Source organism: Oncorhynchus clarkii, chromosome 6 (assembly GCF_045791955.1).
Source record: "Oncorhynchus clarkii lewisi isolate Uvic-CL-2024 chromosome 6, UVic_Ocla_1.0, whole genome shotgun sequence".
Lineage (NCBI taxonomy): Eukaryota > Metazoa > Chordata > Actinopteri > Salmoniformes > Salmonidae > Oncorhynchus > Oncorhynchus clarkii.
The window spans coordinates 45,887,169-45,902,669 of NC_092152.1; the positions used below are offsets into that span (position 1 = coordinate 45,887,169).

At 42.5% G+C, this 15,501-nt stretch overlaps 1 protein-coding gene across 8 annotated transcripts in view; it reads left to right on the forward strand.

Annotated features, from left to right (window-relative positions):
* Positions 1-15,501, forward strand: part of LOC139411209 (tight junction protein ZO-2-like) — a 155,439-nt gene that overhangs the window by 99,317 nt on the left and 40,621 nt on the right. Inside the window, exon 1 of one of the 8 annotated variants that reach the window (XM_071157193.1) lies at positions 412-1,125. The exons of the other annotated variants lie outside the window; for them this stretch is intronic. Within the exon in view, the coding sequence (XP_071013294.1) occupies positions 883-1,125 (243 nt within the window). The 5' untranslated portion in view covers positions 412-882. Of the gene's footprint in view, positions 1-411; positions 1,126-15,501 lie in introns of those variants that run through there. 8 annotated transcript variants of the gene reach the window in all.

Below are 15,501 nucleotides of genomic sequence, written 5' to 3' on the forward strand. Positions count from 1 at the left end.
CTAATTAAACCGATTTTATACTAGATCCAGTCTGTCTCTCTCTAGCACTCCCGCTCTCCCCCTCTCTCTGTTACAGTGTAATTATGTTTTATTCAGCTGTCAGCTCAGTGTTGATGAGATGAGTTGTAGAGGGTCGGGTCAGCTTGCCCTTAATTTCATTATACTGTGCTTTGCTACCTGCGTGTTTTCTACTGTCACTGTTTTAGTCATGAATATTGGTATCTGACACTGCACAATGAAGTGTTTGATATTCACCACATTACTGGGTGCTGATATTCGTGTGCGTGTTGTATTAGGATTACATAAACCTGGAGGAAGCCGGTGAATTTGGGGGGGGGGGGGGGGGGGGGGAGCGAGCAAGAGCGAGACGGAGTAGGGAGGGAGAAGAGAATGGGGAGAGAGGGAGAGCAGACGGATTGGAGACCCTGGCGCCCTGACTCCCATTCCAACCGCCGACCGCTCGGCTGGTGTTGTGTAGCGAGGCGATTGACATGTCGACAGCTCTCCGCAGGAAGTGGGTGCGTGCAGTGTGCACGCTCAGGACTCTGCGAGCAGGAGGAGGAAGCGTGAGTTGTGTTTATTTTTAGTTCCCCCTGGGCCGACTAATCCGTTCTGCCACTCCGGCTTAATGGGATTGGAGGTCGGCTGACTTCAGTAGGCATTGGACTGTAGGACCATAGGGCTGCTCTGTGTGCTCACTGTGTTGTCTGCTGTACCCCAACCAAACCAGCCTGTGCTGCTCTGGGCCAGGCTTGGCTACTGGGTACTGTGCTGGTGCCATACAAACAGAGTGTTGTGCCAAAACAGGGCTCGAGCTTAGCTTAGCTGAGCCATGGATAAGAAGCGTTCAGCGGGTCGAGATTGCGGGAGATGAGATGAGCCATGAATTTGGATTGCCTGCAGTTGGGGGACTGGTGTTCAGGGGCCCGAGGGGGTCCATGGCTGCGCCACACGGAGGAGGACCAGGGTGGAGGTAGTGGGGGCCGGGGAAAGAGGAGCACAGCAGGAGGTCAACCCAGGCTGGAGGTGCCTCTCCTGGGAGGACCCTGGCTCAACTCGGAGGAACTAAGGAGCAGCGTGGTGGTGCTCTATGCTCCTGCTGGGAACACATGCTTCCTCCGACTGGTACTAGAGACTGAGAGAGAAACCCTCTGCCCTTGCCGCTGATCATCCACCTCCCCAAAAGGATCAACTATCTAGCTCTGATCCCTTGAGGAAAGATCTCACCCTGCTCTCTGCTTTCCCCTTAGAGCTTTCTAGCATGTGTTTGACTAGATGTTTGTTTGTAGACTAACATAGTTGTTTGGTTGTAGAACCGAGTGTTACAACTATGTTAAGTGAAGTTCTGTTTCTGGAAAAGTTATACTGTGGTAGCTAGCTGAACTCAGTATTACAACTTGGTTATTTAGCTGCAGAGAGACACTGTACTGTTGCACAGTTCCTCATGGCAATTCTAGTAAATCACAATTGCTAAATTTTGATCCAATAGGAAATTGCTCGAGCCAAGAACTCTATTTGCCAAGTGGATAATACAGGGTTGAAGAACTGTGCTGCTCCAATAGGCAATTGCTCTGGCTGAGAAATGCTTTTCACTGCTCTTCATTTCAGAGGCGAAGAAACTGTTGATGAATGATGTTGACTCATACTCCCGTATTGGTGCTCGTACTCAGTCAATGTGTGTGTGTGTGTGTGTGTAATGAAAAAGCTCTCCCGCTCCATCTCTCATGCTAGCAAAGTGCTATACAGATGGGTCCTGATGCCATTCACACTAGAGAGAGGAGTTTAGAGAGGATAGTACTCAAGGTTGCAGGATAGCTATGCATCTGTGGCTGTTGATCAATTTGTGTCCGTGTGTTTTTGTGTGTTCGTCTGTCTGCACATTGTCATCGCAGGTATAGAATTATGTCAGATCAGTGTGTGTGTGTGTTTGTTAGGGATGGGTATTTGACATTTGACTGTTTGAGTACTCGCATTTAAAAATATATATATTTTAAGAACACAAGGCCCGCACTGGAAAAATAATTGTGCGTATATCTATATGCCAACAGTGCGACACGATGCCTAATTTATCATAACCATTACAGATAATGAATCCTAATTGCTAAACTGCCCCATATACAGTACCAGTCAAATGTTTGGACACACCAACACATGGAAGGGTTTTTCTTTAGTTTGACTATTTTCTTCTAGAATAATAGTGAAGACATCAAAACTATGAAATAACACAGTAACCAAAAAAGTGTTAAACAAATCAAAATGTATTTTAGATTCTTCAAAGTAGCCACCCTTTGCTTTGACAGGTTTGCACACTCATGGCATTCTCTCAACCAGCTTCACCTGGAATGCTTTTCCAAAAGTCTTGAAGGAGTTCCCACATATGATGAACACTTGATGGCTGCTTTTCCTTCACTCTGCTGGTCCAACTCATCCCAGACCATCTCAATCGGGTTGAGGTTGGGTGATCTTGGAGGCCTGGTCATCTGATACAGCACTCCATCACTCTCCTTCTTGGTCAAATAGCCCTTACACAGCCTGGAGGTGTGTTGGGTCATTGTCCTGTTGAAATACAAATGATAGTCCCACTTAGCGCAAACCAGGTGGGATGGTGTTTTGCTGCAGACGGTTGTGGTAGCCATGCTGGTTCCCAAGGGGAACTCCACCCGCCCAATTCAGCTGAAAAGGTGGCGCAGGGAATTCAAAAATATTCTTTAGAAATATTTAACTTTCACACATTAACAAGTCCAATACCTCAAATGAAAGATAAACATCTTGTTCATCTACCCATCGTGTCCGATATTTAAAACGTTTTACAGCGAAAACACAACATATGTTAGACCACCACCAAATCAAAGGGAAAACGCAGCCTTTTTTTCCAGCCAAAGATAGTCACAAAAGCAGGATTAGAGATAAAATGAATCACTAACCTCTTGAAAATCTTCATCAGATGACACTCATATGACATGTTACACAATACATTTATGTTTTGTTCGATAATATGCATATTTATGTCCACAAATCTCGGTTTACATTGACGCCATGTTCAGAAATGCCTCCAAAATATCCAGAGGAATTATAGATAACAGAAATACTCATCATAAACTTTGACTAAAGATACATGTTCTACATATAATTAAAGATACACTGGTTCTTAATGCAACCGCCGTGTCAGATTTTTTTTTTTTACGTTACGGAAAAAGTCTACCATGCAATAATCTGAGACAGCGCTCAGACGTAAAAGTATTTCTCCGCCATGTTGGAGTCAACAGAAATTACATCATAAATATTCCCTTACCTTTGATGATCTTTCATCAGAATGCAGTGCAAGGAGTCCTAGTTCCACAATAAATTGTTGTTTTGTTCCATAATGTCCAAAACTAGTGTCCAATTAGCTGCATTTGCTACCACTTTCAGCTCACGTGCCCAAAAGCTGACGCCTGTCCAGGACAACTCACACGAAAACTTCAAAAATATATATTCCAGGTCGAATAAACTGGTCAAACTAAGTAGAGAATCAATCTTCAGGATGTTATTTTCATATATATATCCAATAACGTTCCAACCGGATCATACGTTTTCAGCTGCAGCCAAATGGAACGACGGTAGCACCCACAGAGAAATGCGCCACAGGAAAATGGCATTCTGTCGGGACAGTGACTATTTCCCCTCCCATTCGGTCAAAGTTCACAGCAAAAGCTCAATTCCACTTTCTACTGAATGAGGGCGTCTAGTGGAAGGCGTAGGAATTGCTACCAGATCCATATCTTGTTGGGAAAGGAGGGGGCGATGACGTCAAAGTTGACCCACATTCAGAATTTCACTTCTTGTTTGGAAGATTGCCTGCCCTATGAGTTCTGTTATACTCACAGACATAATTCAAACCGTTTTAGAAACTTCAGAGTGTTTTCTATCCAATAGTAATAATAATATGCATATATTAGCAATCTAGGACAGAGTAGAATGCAGTTCACTATGGGCATGCAATTCATCCAAAGTGAAAATACTGCCCCCTATCCTCAACAGGTTATTAAGTCTACCTTGAATTCGAAATAAATCACTGATAGTGTCACCAGCAAAGCACAATCACACCACCCCCTTGCTTCACGGTGGGAACCATACATGCGGCGATCATCCGTTCACCAACTCACAAAGACACCGCGGTTGGAACCAAAAATCAAACATTTGGACTCATCAGACCAAAGGACAGATTTCCACCAGTCTAATGTCCACTGCTCGTGTTTCTTGGCCCAAGCTAGTCTATTCTTATTATTCCTGTCCTTTAGTAGTGGTTTCTATTCAGTAATTCGACCATCAAGGCCTGATTTTACACAGTCTCCTCTGAACAGTTGATGTGTCTCCTACCGTGTCTCCTACTTGAACTCTGAAGCATTTAATTGGGCTGCAATTTCTGATGCTGGTAACTGTAATGAACTTATCCTCTGCAGCAGAGGTAACTCTGGATCTTCCTTTCCTGTGGCGGTCCTCATGAGAGCCAGTTTCATCATAGCGCTTGAGGCATTTTGCAACTGCACTTGAAGAAACTTTCAAAGTTCTTGACATTTTCCGCATTGACTGACCTTCATGTCTTAAAGTAATGATGGACTGTCGTTTCTCTTTGCTTATTTGAGCTGTTCTTACCATAATATGGACTTGGTATTTCACCAAATAGGGCTATCTTCTGTATACCACCCCTACCTTGTCACAACCCAAATGATTGGCTCAGACACATTATGAAGGAAACATATTCCACAAATGAACTTTTAACAAGGCACACCTATTAATTGAAATGCATTCCAGGTGACTCTCATTAAGCTGGTTGAGAAAATGCCAAGAGTGTGCAAAGCTGTCATCAAGGCAAAGGGAGGCTACTTTGAAGAATCTCAAATATAAGCTTTTTTTTTGTTACATAGTTGTTGTTTCATAGTTTTGATGTCTTCACCATTATTCTAAATTGTAGATAATAGTCAAAATAAAGAAAATACCCTGGAATAAGTAGGTGTTTCCAAACTTTTGACTGGTACTATATATTCAGAAAACAAAAGTGCCATTTAAGATGAATTTGTTGAACCTATAATATCAACTGGTTATTATTATATTGTGGAAAACAATCTTCAAAAAGGTAGTAACCTCAGCAGTGGTGTTCTCTTGTAGAAGCCTATGGCTGTGCAATGCCATAGCCTTGTTTTGTTAATTTAGCAGACAAGACGCTCTTATTTTCCAAGCCCTTATCACAGTCAAGACACACCTATTTTGTAGTAAAAAACATGATCTAATATAGCAGAATAAAATAGAACAGAATAGTTCTATGTAATACGCATCTCGCATCTGGAACAGTTATTCTGTAAATGAGAACGTTTTCTCAGTCAACTTGGTAGTCAACCTGGTAAAATAAAGGATAAATTAGAAAAATAAAAACATTCTCAAAGAGTGATCATTTGAAACAGGGCTCAAGTTGAAAGACAATTTGTTCAGGGTTACAAACCAAATCTCCCTTCTGTTCGATATACAGACATTGTTTATTCTGCCTGCTGTTTGGAATTTTCTAAATGGATGAACAATTCCACATTTGAACACTTCATGGGGATGAATTATGGCCAAAACATATATTTGGTGAGTAGGCCGAGGCTTAATGATTCTGATAAATACACTGTCTTTATCAAACTAATGTTTTTGCATATTTTCAGTGTGGACTCTTGCGATGTTCAGGGGGGGTTATAGCCTAGGCCAGGGCTGTTCCTGAAGACCTTGTTCCTGGAGAGCTACCGTCCTGTATTTTTTTTTGACTCGCACCCTAATCTAGCAGACCGTATTTGAATAATTAGCTGTTTTATAAGCTGAACCAGGTTAGGTACACCTGGCGTTGGAGCGAAAACCTACAGGAGGGTATCTCTCCAGGAACAGGGTTGGAGGCCCCTGGCCTAGGTTAACCAATTCTAAGTGGCACTAGCAGTTTGGCAACGTATGTGCGTCACTAGTTACCACAGCCACAAAGTCATAAACCTCTCCAATTTCTAAAATGTATCTTCTTCAAATCTGATTTTTAACCTTTAACCACACTGCTAACATTATGCATAACCCTAAACTTAAATTAAGACCAAAAAGCTAATGTTTGTTTTCAGGATTTTTTTCTAAATAATGCCAAATCTGACTTTGTAAATGTAGTTACTAGTGACAACTGCAAAGTTGCCTAAATGGAAATTAGACTGGATGCAATTATTCCAAAACTGCAGCTCATTGTTGGAACACATATTTCCCTACTTCAGTCAACCAGCCATTTTGAATTTGTGATAAAACTGTCGTCATTTTGCAAGGAATGTAGCTTGTGTTTGAGAGAGAGGTCGGGATGCGATTTGAATGAGTGAGACAGAGGGGAAAGGGAAATTAGGGAGAAGAACTGTTTGATACTAGGCTTGGTTTAATTTTTGGACCAATACAATGTGAATTGATTTATTTTTTGTTGTGCCCTGCAACTGCACATGCAATTGTAGGAAATTAGCTTGAAAACTGCAACATTTTCATCCAGCCATGCCCTGCTGAAGTTATAGTAAAACTCCTATGCTATGTTTGTCTCACTCGAGTTGTGTTCTGATTATTATTATTTTACCTTTATTTAACTAGGCAAGTCAGTTATGAGAGGGTCCCTGATTTAATTTGCTATCACAAAAGGGCTCCCTGTTCCCAAAAAGTTTGAGAACCCCTGCTCTTTGTTGTGAGCTGAGGGACACTGGGGAGAAGCAGATGTGTGACTGACTGTCACTTCAGGGCCTAGCTGCTCTCTCATAGCTACTAGTCCATCTGTGCCCTGTATAACACCAGTCTGGTATACATTACCATGCTTAAAGGGGCAATCTGCAATTGCTACTTCCATTTTTGAACTTGTTTTGAATGAGGTCTATGGGCGAGGAGAGACTGCATTGCATACTCTTTTTTTTCTCACATAGCCACCAACCAATAACTGTGGTCAATAGAAAGCAGTTTGGATTTCACAGCATTGTAAAAGCCAACTGACTGAAACATTAAAAATATGTTGTTGTTTTTACCTGGTCCAACTCAGACTGTGGAGGTTAGTTCCCACGCCCTCGGAAGACAGGCTCTATAACCCAGGGTCAGCGAGGACGGTGTGCGAGTGCCTTAGGGCTGCACGATTAATCAAATGTTTATCTAAATTGTGATATTGACATGCACAATATCCATATCGCAAAAGGAAGCGATATTTTGAAACGCCACCTAGCCGTCTCTAACAACCATTTTCTTTATTTTTGCTTTGTTGCTTGAGTTGACGGAGTTCACTCACCGTCTCTCCTCTTTTGGTCGCTTCCCAATCCCACACACACCAAGCCCCACCCCCTGTCACTCAAGCGGGCCGTTCCTCCTCATGCTTGAGATTCACTCTGCATGCATTGATCAAACAACAGCATTCAGTCAACAGATTTTTCCTAAAAAGAACGACACCGCTTTCCACTTTGCTTCTTAATATAATTCCAAATGTTTTCTACATAATACTATTTGTGTAACTTTCTCTCTGCAAAATTCTATATTTTTTGGTCTTAGCAAGCTGCAACTATGCATAAAAAATATTGTGTTAGGCGCTAATGCTAATCGCTAGCTATCTAGCTGATTATCTAAATTCACTGAGATATGGCAAATCATGCTAGCAAACTATTTCTCTAATACAGTCCGGTACCAGTGGTGGAGTATATCAGCATTGTTTGTGCAGCAGTGCCTTCAGAAAGTAGTCACACGCCTGAATTTAAAATGGATTACATTAAGATTTTGTTAAACTGGCCCGCACACAATATCCCATAATGTTAAAGTTGAATTACATATGTTTTATTACAAATGAATAGCTGAAATGTCTTGAGTCAATAAGTATTCAACCTCTTTGTTATGGCAAGCCTAAATAAGTTCAGGAGTAAAAATGTGCTTAACAAGTCACATAATAAGTTACATGAACTCACTCTGTGTACAATAAGTGTTTAACATGATTTTTGAATGACTGACTACCTCATCTCTGTACCCCACACATACAGTTATCTGTAAGGTCCCTCAGTCAAGCAGTGAATTTCAAAAACAGATTAAACCACAATGACCTGGTTTTCCAATGCCTTTCAAGGAAGGGCACCTATTGGTAGATGGGTAAACCAAATAAAGCAGACATAGAATATCCCTTTGAGCAAGGTGGAGTTATGAATTACTTTTTGGATGGTGTATCAGTACACCCAGTCACTGCCCAGATAGAAACGTCCTTCCTAACTCAGTTGTCGGAGAAGAAGGAAACATCTCAGGGGTTTCACAATGAGGCCAATGGTGACTCAAAAACAGTTACAAAGTTGAATGGCTGTGATAGGAGAAAACTGAGGATGGATCAACATTGTAGTTACTCCACAATACTAACCTAATTGACTGAATGCAAATATGAAAGCCTTTACAGAGTGAAAATATTCCAAAACATGCATGCTGTTTGCAGCAAGGCACTGAAGTAGTACTGTATAAAATGTAGCGGATCAATTCACTATTTGTTCTGAATTCAAAGTGTCATGTTTGGGGCACATTACTAAGTACCACTCTCCGTATTTTCAAGAATAGTGGTGGCTGCATCATGTTATGGTATGCTTGTAACCGTTGAGGACTGGGGAGTTTTTCAGGATAAAAAAGCAACACAATGAAGCTAAGCACAGGTAAAATCCTAGAAGAAAACCTGGTTCAGTCTACTTTCCACCAGACACTGGGAGATTAATTCACATTTCAGCAGAACAATAACATAAAACACAAAGCCAAATCTACACTGGAGTTGTTTACCAAGAAGACAGTGACTGTTTCTGAGTGGCCGAGTTACAGTTTTGACTTAAATTTGCTTGGAAATCTATGGCGAGACCTGAAAATGGTTGTCTAGCAATGATCAACAACCAATTTAACAAAGCTTGAAGAATTTTGAAAATAATCGAAAAAGCACAATCCAGGTGTAATCGCTGCCAAATGTGATTCTAACATGTATCGACTCAGGCGGTCGAATACTTATCTAATCACGATATATTACTGTTTTATTATTTTATGTATTTATTTTTTTTACAAATTTTCTTCCACTTTGACATTACAGAGTATTTTGTGTATTACAAAAAATTACAATTAAATTAATTTTAATCCCACTTTGTAACGCAACATGTGGAAAAAGTCAAGGAGTCTGAATACATTCTGAAGGCACTGTACCTATCTATTTTAATCTAATTAGGGTCCCATGGGAAACACTGACCAACACTGTGGTTACTACTCTGTCAACCATCTCCACCCTTCCTTTTTCATTCGGTATCATGCCAAACAAAACTGCATTCCAAGTGCCCACTATATTCCAACCGTAAAATTAGAATGATCATTCTATTTCTATGATTCCGACAGTTTATCCAGCTGTTTTGATGTATAATCAAAAGTAAAATCGCAATCGCAATATTTGGTACAACAATCACAATTCTATTTTTTGCCCATATCGTGCAGCCCTAGTGTATGAATGCATGGTTGCGTGTGTGCAGGCAGAGGTAGGTCAGTCTCCTACGCTGACCGGTGCCAAGTTAATCACCAAAGAATTGATCCATCCAGATGTGTGTCTGTTTCCACTTTGTCCTGTGTGAGTGTGTGTGGTGTGTGTGTGAGAGAGATTTAGATACTCCTACTCACTTGGCTAACACAGAGAGGGTCAGGCCTATTTTAGAGCCTGTGTGGGACAGTGTTTTCAAATAAATGTTTATTTGTCACACGCCCTGAATACAACACCTTACCGTGAAATGCATACTTACAAGGACTTAACCAACAATGCAGTTCAAGAAATAGAGTTAATAAAATATTTACTAAATAAACTAAAGTAAAAAAATAAACATTAACACAGTAAAATTACATAACAATTACGAGGCTATATACAGGGGCTACCAGTACCGAGTCAGTGTGCAAGTTAGTCGAGGTAGTTTGTACGTGTACGTGACTAGATAATAAACAGCGAGTTGCAGCTGTGTAAAAACGGACTCTTTAAATCTGGGTATTCCTCCAAAGCTCAGTTGTTCTGAGTCTGCACAACTCTGCCAGGACCTAGGATCAAGAGAGACACTCAAGTGTTTTAGTACTATATCTCTTGACACAATGATGAAAATAATCATGGCCTCTAAACCTTCAAGCTGAGGGGGGGGTCAGTCAATGTAAATAGTCCGGGTGGCCATTTTTTATTAATTGTTCAGCAGTCTTATAGCTCGGGGGTAGAGGCTGTTAAGAGGCCTTTTGGACCTAGACTTGGTGCTCTGGTACAGTTTGCCATGTGGTAGCAGAGAGAAAAGTCTATGACTTGTGTGACTGGAATCTTTGACAATTGTTTAGGGCCTTCCTCTGACACTGCCTTGTATATAGGTTCTGGATGGCAGGAAACTTGGCCTCAGTGATGTATTGGGCCGTATGCACTACCCTCTGTACCTCCTTACGGTCGGATGCTGAGCAGTTTCCATATCAGGCAGTGATGCAACCGGTCAGGATTCTCTCAACAGTACAGCTGTAGAACTTTTTGAGGATCTGAGGACCCATGACAAATCTTTTCAGTCTCCTGAGGGAGAAAAGGTGTTGTCGTGCCCTCTCCACGAGTGTCTTGGTGTGTTTGGACCATAATAGTTGGTTTGGTGATGTGCACACCAATGAACTTGAAATTCTTGACCTGCTCCACTACAGCCACGTCGATGTTAAGGGGGGGCCAGTTCGGCCCGCCTTTTCCTGTAGTCCACGATCAGCTCCTTTGTCTTGCTCACATTGAGGGAGAGGTTGTTGTCCTGGTACCACAGTGCCCGGTCTCTGACCCCCCTATAGACAGTCTCATCATTGTTGGTGATCAGGCCTACCACTGTTGTGTCGTCAGCAAACGTAATGATGGTGTTGGAGTCGTGCTTGGCCACGCAGCCCTGATGGGCCCCTGTGTTGAGGATCAGCATGGCAGATGTGTTGTTGCCTAGCCTTACCATTTGGGGGTGGCCTGTAGGAAGTCCAGGATCCAGTTGTAGAGGGAGGTGTTTAGTCCCAGGGTCCTTAGCTTAGTGATGAGCTTTGTGGGCACTATGGTGTTGAATGCTAAGCTGTAGTCAAATCAAATCTATTTATATAGCCCTTCTTACATCAGCTGATATATATCTCAAACTGTTGTACAGAAACACAGCCTAAAACCCCAAACAGCAAGCAATGCAGGTGTAGAAGCACGGTGGCTAGGAAAAACTCCCTAGAAAGGCCAAATCCTAGGAAGAAACCTAGAGAGGAACCAGGCTATGAGGGGTGGCCAGTCCTCTTCAGGCTGTGCCGGGTGGAGATTATAACCGAACATGGCCAAGATGTTCATAACTGACCAGCATGGTCAAATAATAATAATAGTCCCAGTAGTTGTCGAGGGTACAACAAGTCAGCACCTCAGGGGTAAATGTCAGTTGGCTTTTCATAGCCGATCATTAAGAGTATCTCTACTGCTCCTGCAGGGAGTTGAAAACAGCAGGTCTGGGACAGGTAGCACGTCCGGTGAACAGGTCAGGGTTCCATAGCCGCAGGCAGAACAGTTGAAACTGGAGCAGCAGCACGGCCAGGTGGACTGGGGACAGCAAGGAGTCATCATGCCAGGTAGTCCTGAGGCATGATCCTAGGGCTGAGAGAGAGAGAGAGAGAGAGAATTCACTCACAGGAGAAGTACTCCAGATATAACAGACTGACCCTAGCCCCCCCAACACATAAACTACTGCAGCATAAAAACAGGAAGGGTCAGGAGACACTGTGGCCCCATCCGGGGGGGACAGTGCCAAACAGGCATGGAAGAGCGCCAGTAAGCCAGTGACTCAGCCCCCGTAATAGGGTTAGAGGCAGAGAATCCCAGTGAAGTGAGGGGAACTGGCCAGGCAGAGACAGCAAGGGCGGTTCGTTGCTCCAGAGCCTTTCCGTTCACCTTCACACTCCTGGGCCAGACTGCACTCAATCATATGACCTACTGAAGAGATGAGTCTTCAGTAAAGACTTAAAGGTTGAGACCGAGTCTGCGTCTCTCACATTGGTAGGCAGACCATTCCATAAAAATGGAGCTCTTATAGGAGAAAGCCCTGCCTCTAGCTGTTTGCTTAGAAATTATAGGGACAATTAGGAGGCCTGCGTCTTGTGACCGTAGCGTATGTGTAGGTATGTACGGCAGGACCAAATCGGAAAGATAGGTAGGAGCAAGGTCATGTAATGCTTTGTAGGTTAGGAGTAAAACCTTGAAATCAGCCCTTGCCTTAACAGGAAGCCAGCGTAGGGAGGCTAGCACTGGAGTAATACGATCACATTTTTTGGTTCTAGTCATGGATTCTAGCAGCCGTATTTAGCACTAACTGAAGTTTATTTAGTGCTTTATCTGGGTAGCCGGAAAGTAGAGCATTGCAGCAGTCTAACCTAGAAGTAACAAAAGCATGGATACATTTTTCTGCATCATTTTTGGACAGAAAGTTTAAGATTTTTGCAATGTTACGTAGATGGAAAAAAGCTGTCCTTGAATATGATATGTTCGTCAAAAGAGAGATCAGGGTCCAGAGTAACATCAAGGTCCTTCACAGTTTTATTTGAGACGACTGTACAACCATCAAGATTAATTGTCAGATTCAACAGAAGATCTCTTTTTTTCTTGGGACCTAGAACAAGCATCTCTGTTTTGTCCGAGTTTAAACGTAGAAAGTTTGCAGCCATCCACTTCCTTATGTCTGAAACACAGGCTAATAGTAGGGCAATTTGGGGCTTCACCATGCTTCAATGAAATGTACAGCTGTGTGTCATCCGTAAAGCTGTGTGTCATCTGCATAGCACTGAAAGTTAACATTATGTTTTCGAATGATATCCCCAAGAGGTAAAATATATAGTGAAAACAATTGTGGTCCTAAAACGGAACCTTGTGGAACACCGAAATTTACAGTTGATTTGTCAGAGGACAAACCATTCACAGAGACAAACTGATATCTCTCCGACAGATAAGATCTAAACCAAAAGAATGTGGTGATCAATGGTATCAAAAGCAGCACTAAGGTCTGAGCACGAGGACAGATGCAGAGCTTTGGTCTGACGCCATTAAAAGGTAATTTACCACCTTCACAAGTGCAATCTCAGTGCTATGATGGGGTCTAAACCAGACTGAAGCATTTCGTATACCTTGTTTGTCTTCAGGAAGGCAGTGAGTTGCTGCGCAACAGCTTTTTCAAAAAATTTTGTGAGAGGAATGGAAGATTTGAAAAAGGCCGATCGGTTTTTATATTTTCTGGGTCAAGGTTTGTTTTTTTCAAGAGAGTTGTTATTACTGCCACTTTTAGTGAGTTTGGTACACATCCGGTGGATAGAGAGCCGTTATTTATGTTCAACATAAGAGGGCCAATCACAGGAAGCAGCTCTTTCAGTAGTTTAGTTGGAATAGGGTCCACTATTCAGCTTGATTATTATTATTTTCATCATTGTGTCAAGAGATATAGTACTAAAACACTTGAGTGTCTCTCTTGATCCTAGGTCCTGGCAGAGTTGTGCAGACTCAGAACAACTGAGCTTTGGAGGAATACCCAGATTTAAAGAGGAGTCTGTAATTTGCTTTCTAAATAATCATGATCTTTCCTCAAAGAAGGTCATGAATTTATTACTGCTGAAGTGAAAGCCATCCTCTCTTGGGGAATGCTGCTGCAACACAGCAATGAACAGCATTCTCACATAGGTGTTCCTTTTGTCCAGGTGGGAAAGGGCAGTGTGGAGTGCGATTAAATTGTGTCATCTGTGGATCTGTTGAGCCTTATGCGAATTGGTGTGGGTCTAGGGTTTCCTGGAGCATGGTGTTGATGTGAGCTATGGCCACCGACATGAGTGCTACTGGGCGTTCTTCATTTAGGCAGGTTACCTTCACATTCTTGGGCACATGGACTATGGTGGTCTGCTCGAAACGTGGTTATTACAGACTCGGTCAGGGAGAGATTGAAAGTGTCAGTGAAGACACTCTGCGCATGCTCGCAGTACATGACCTGGTAATCAGTTTGGCCCCGCAGCCTTGTGAATGTTGACCTGTTTAAAGGTCTTGCTCACATCGGCTACGTAGAGCGTGATCACACAGTCGTCCGGAACTGCTGGTGCTCTCATGCATGCTTCAGTGTTACTTGCCTCGAAGCGAGTATAAAATACCTTTATCTTGTCTGGTAGACTCGCAGCACTGGGCAGCTCGCGGCTGGGTTTCCCTTTGTAGTCCATAATAGTTTGCAAGCCCTGCCACATCCGAAAAGAGCGTCAGAGCCGGTGTAGTAGGATTCAATCTTAGTCAGTATTGATGGTTTGCTTATTCGATGAGGGCATAGTGGGATTTCTTATAAGCGTCCGGATTATTGTCCCACTCCTTGAATGCGGCAGCTCTAGCCTTTAGCTCAGTGTGGATATTGCCTGTAATAATGGCTTCTGGTTGGGATATGTACGTATGGTCACTGTGGGGACGACGTCGTCAATGCTGTTTTTGATGAAGCCAGTGACTGAGGTGGTATACTCCTCAATGCCATTGGATGAATCACGGAACATATTCCAGTCTCTGCTAGCAAAACAGTCCTGTAGCATAGCTTCCGCGTCATCTGACCCCTTCCGTATTGAGCGAGTCAAATCAAATTATATTAGTCACATGCGCTGAATACAACAGGTGTACACCTTACAGTGAAATGCTTGCTTACGAGCCCTTAACCAGCAATGAAAAAAGAAGTAAGAATAAGAAATAAAACTAACAAGTAATTAAATAGCAGTCACTGCTTTAGTTTTTGCTTGTAAGCCGGAATCAGGAGGATAGAATTATGGTCAGATTTGCCAAATGGAGGGCGAGGGAGAGCTTTGTATGCTTCTCTGTGGGTGGAGTAAAGGTGGTCTATTGTTTTTTTTCTGGAGTTGTACATGTGACATGCTGGTAGAAATGAGGTAAAACAGATTTTTATTTTATTTCACCTTTTATTTAACCAGGTAGGCCAGTTGAGAACAAGTTCTCATTTACAACTGCGACCTGGCCAAGATAGAGCAAAGCAGTGCGACACAAACAACACAGAGTTACACATGGAATAAACAAACGTACAGTCAATAACACAATAGCAAAAGTCTATATACATTGTGTGCAAATGTAAGATTAGGGAGGTAAGGCAATAAATAGGCCATAGTGGTGAAATAATTACAATTTAGCAATTAAACACTGGAGTGATAGATGTGCAGAAGATGAATGTGCAAGATACTGGGATGCAAAGGAGCAAAACGTTTAAAAATGACAATATGGGGATTAGGTATTTGGGTGGGCTATTTATCAATGGGCTGTGTGCAGGTGCAATGATCAGTAGGTTGCTATGACGGGCGGGCGGGTGCGGTCAGCGATCGGTTGAAGAGCATGCATTTTGTTTTGCTTGCATTTAAGAGCAGTTGGAGGCCACAGAAGGTGGAGGTTTGTTAACACAGTGTCCAAAGAAGGGCCAGAAGAATACAGAATGGTGTCGT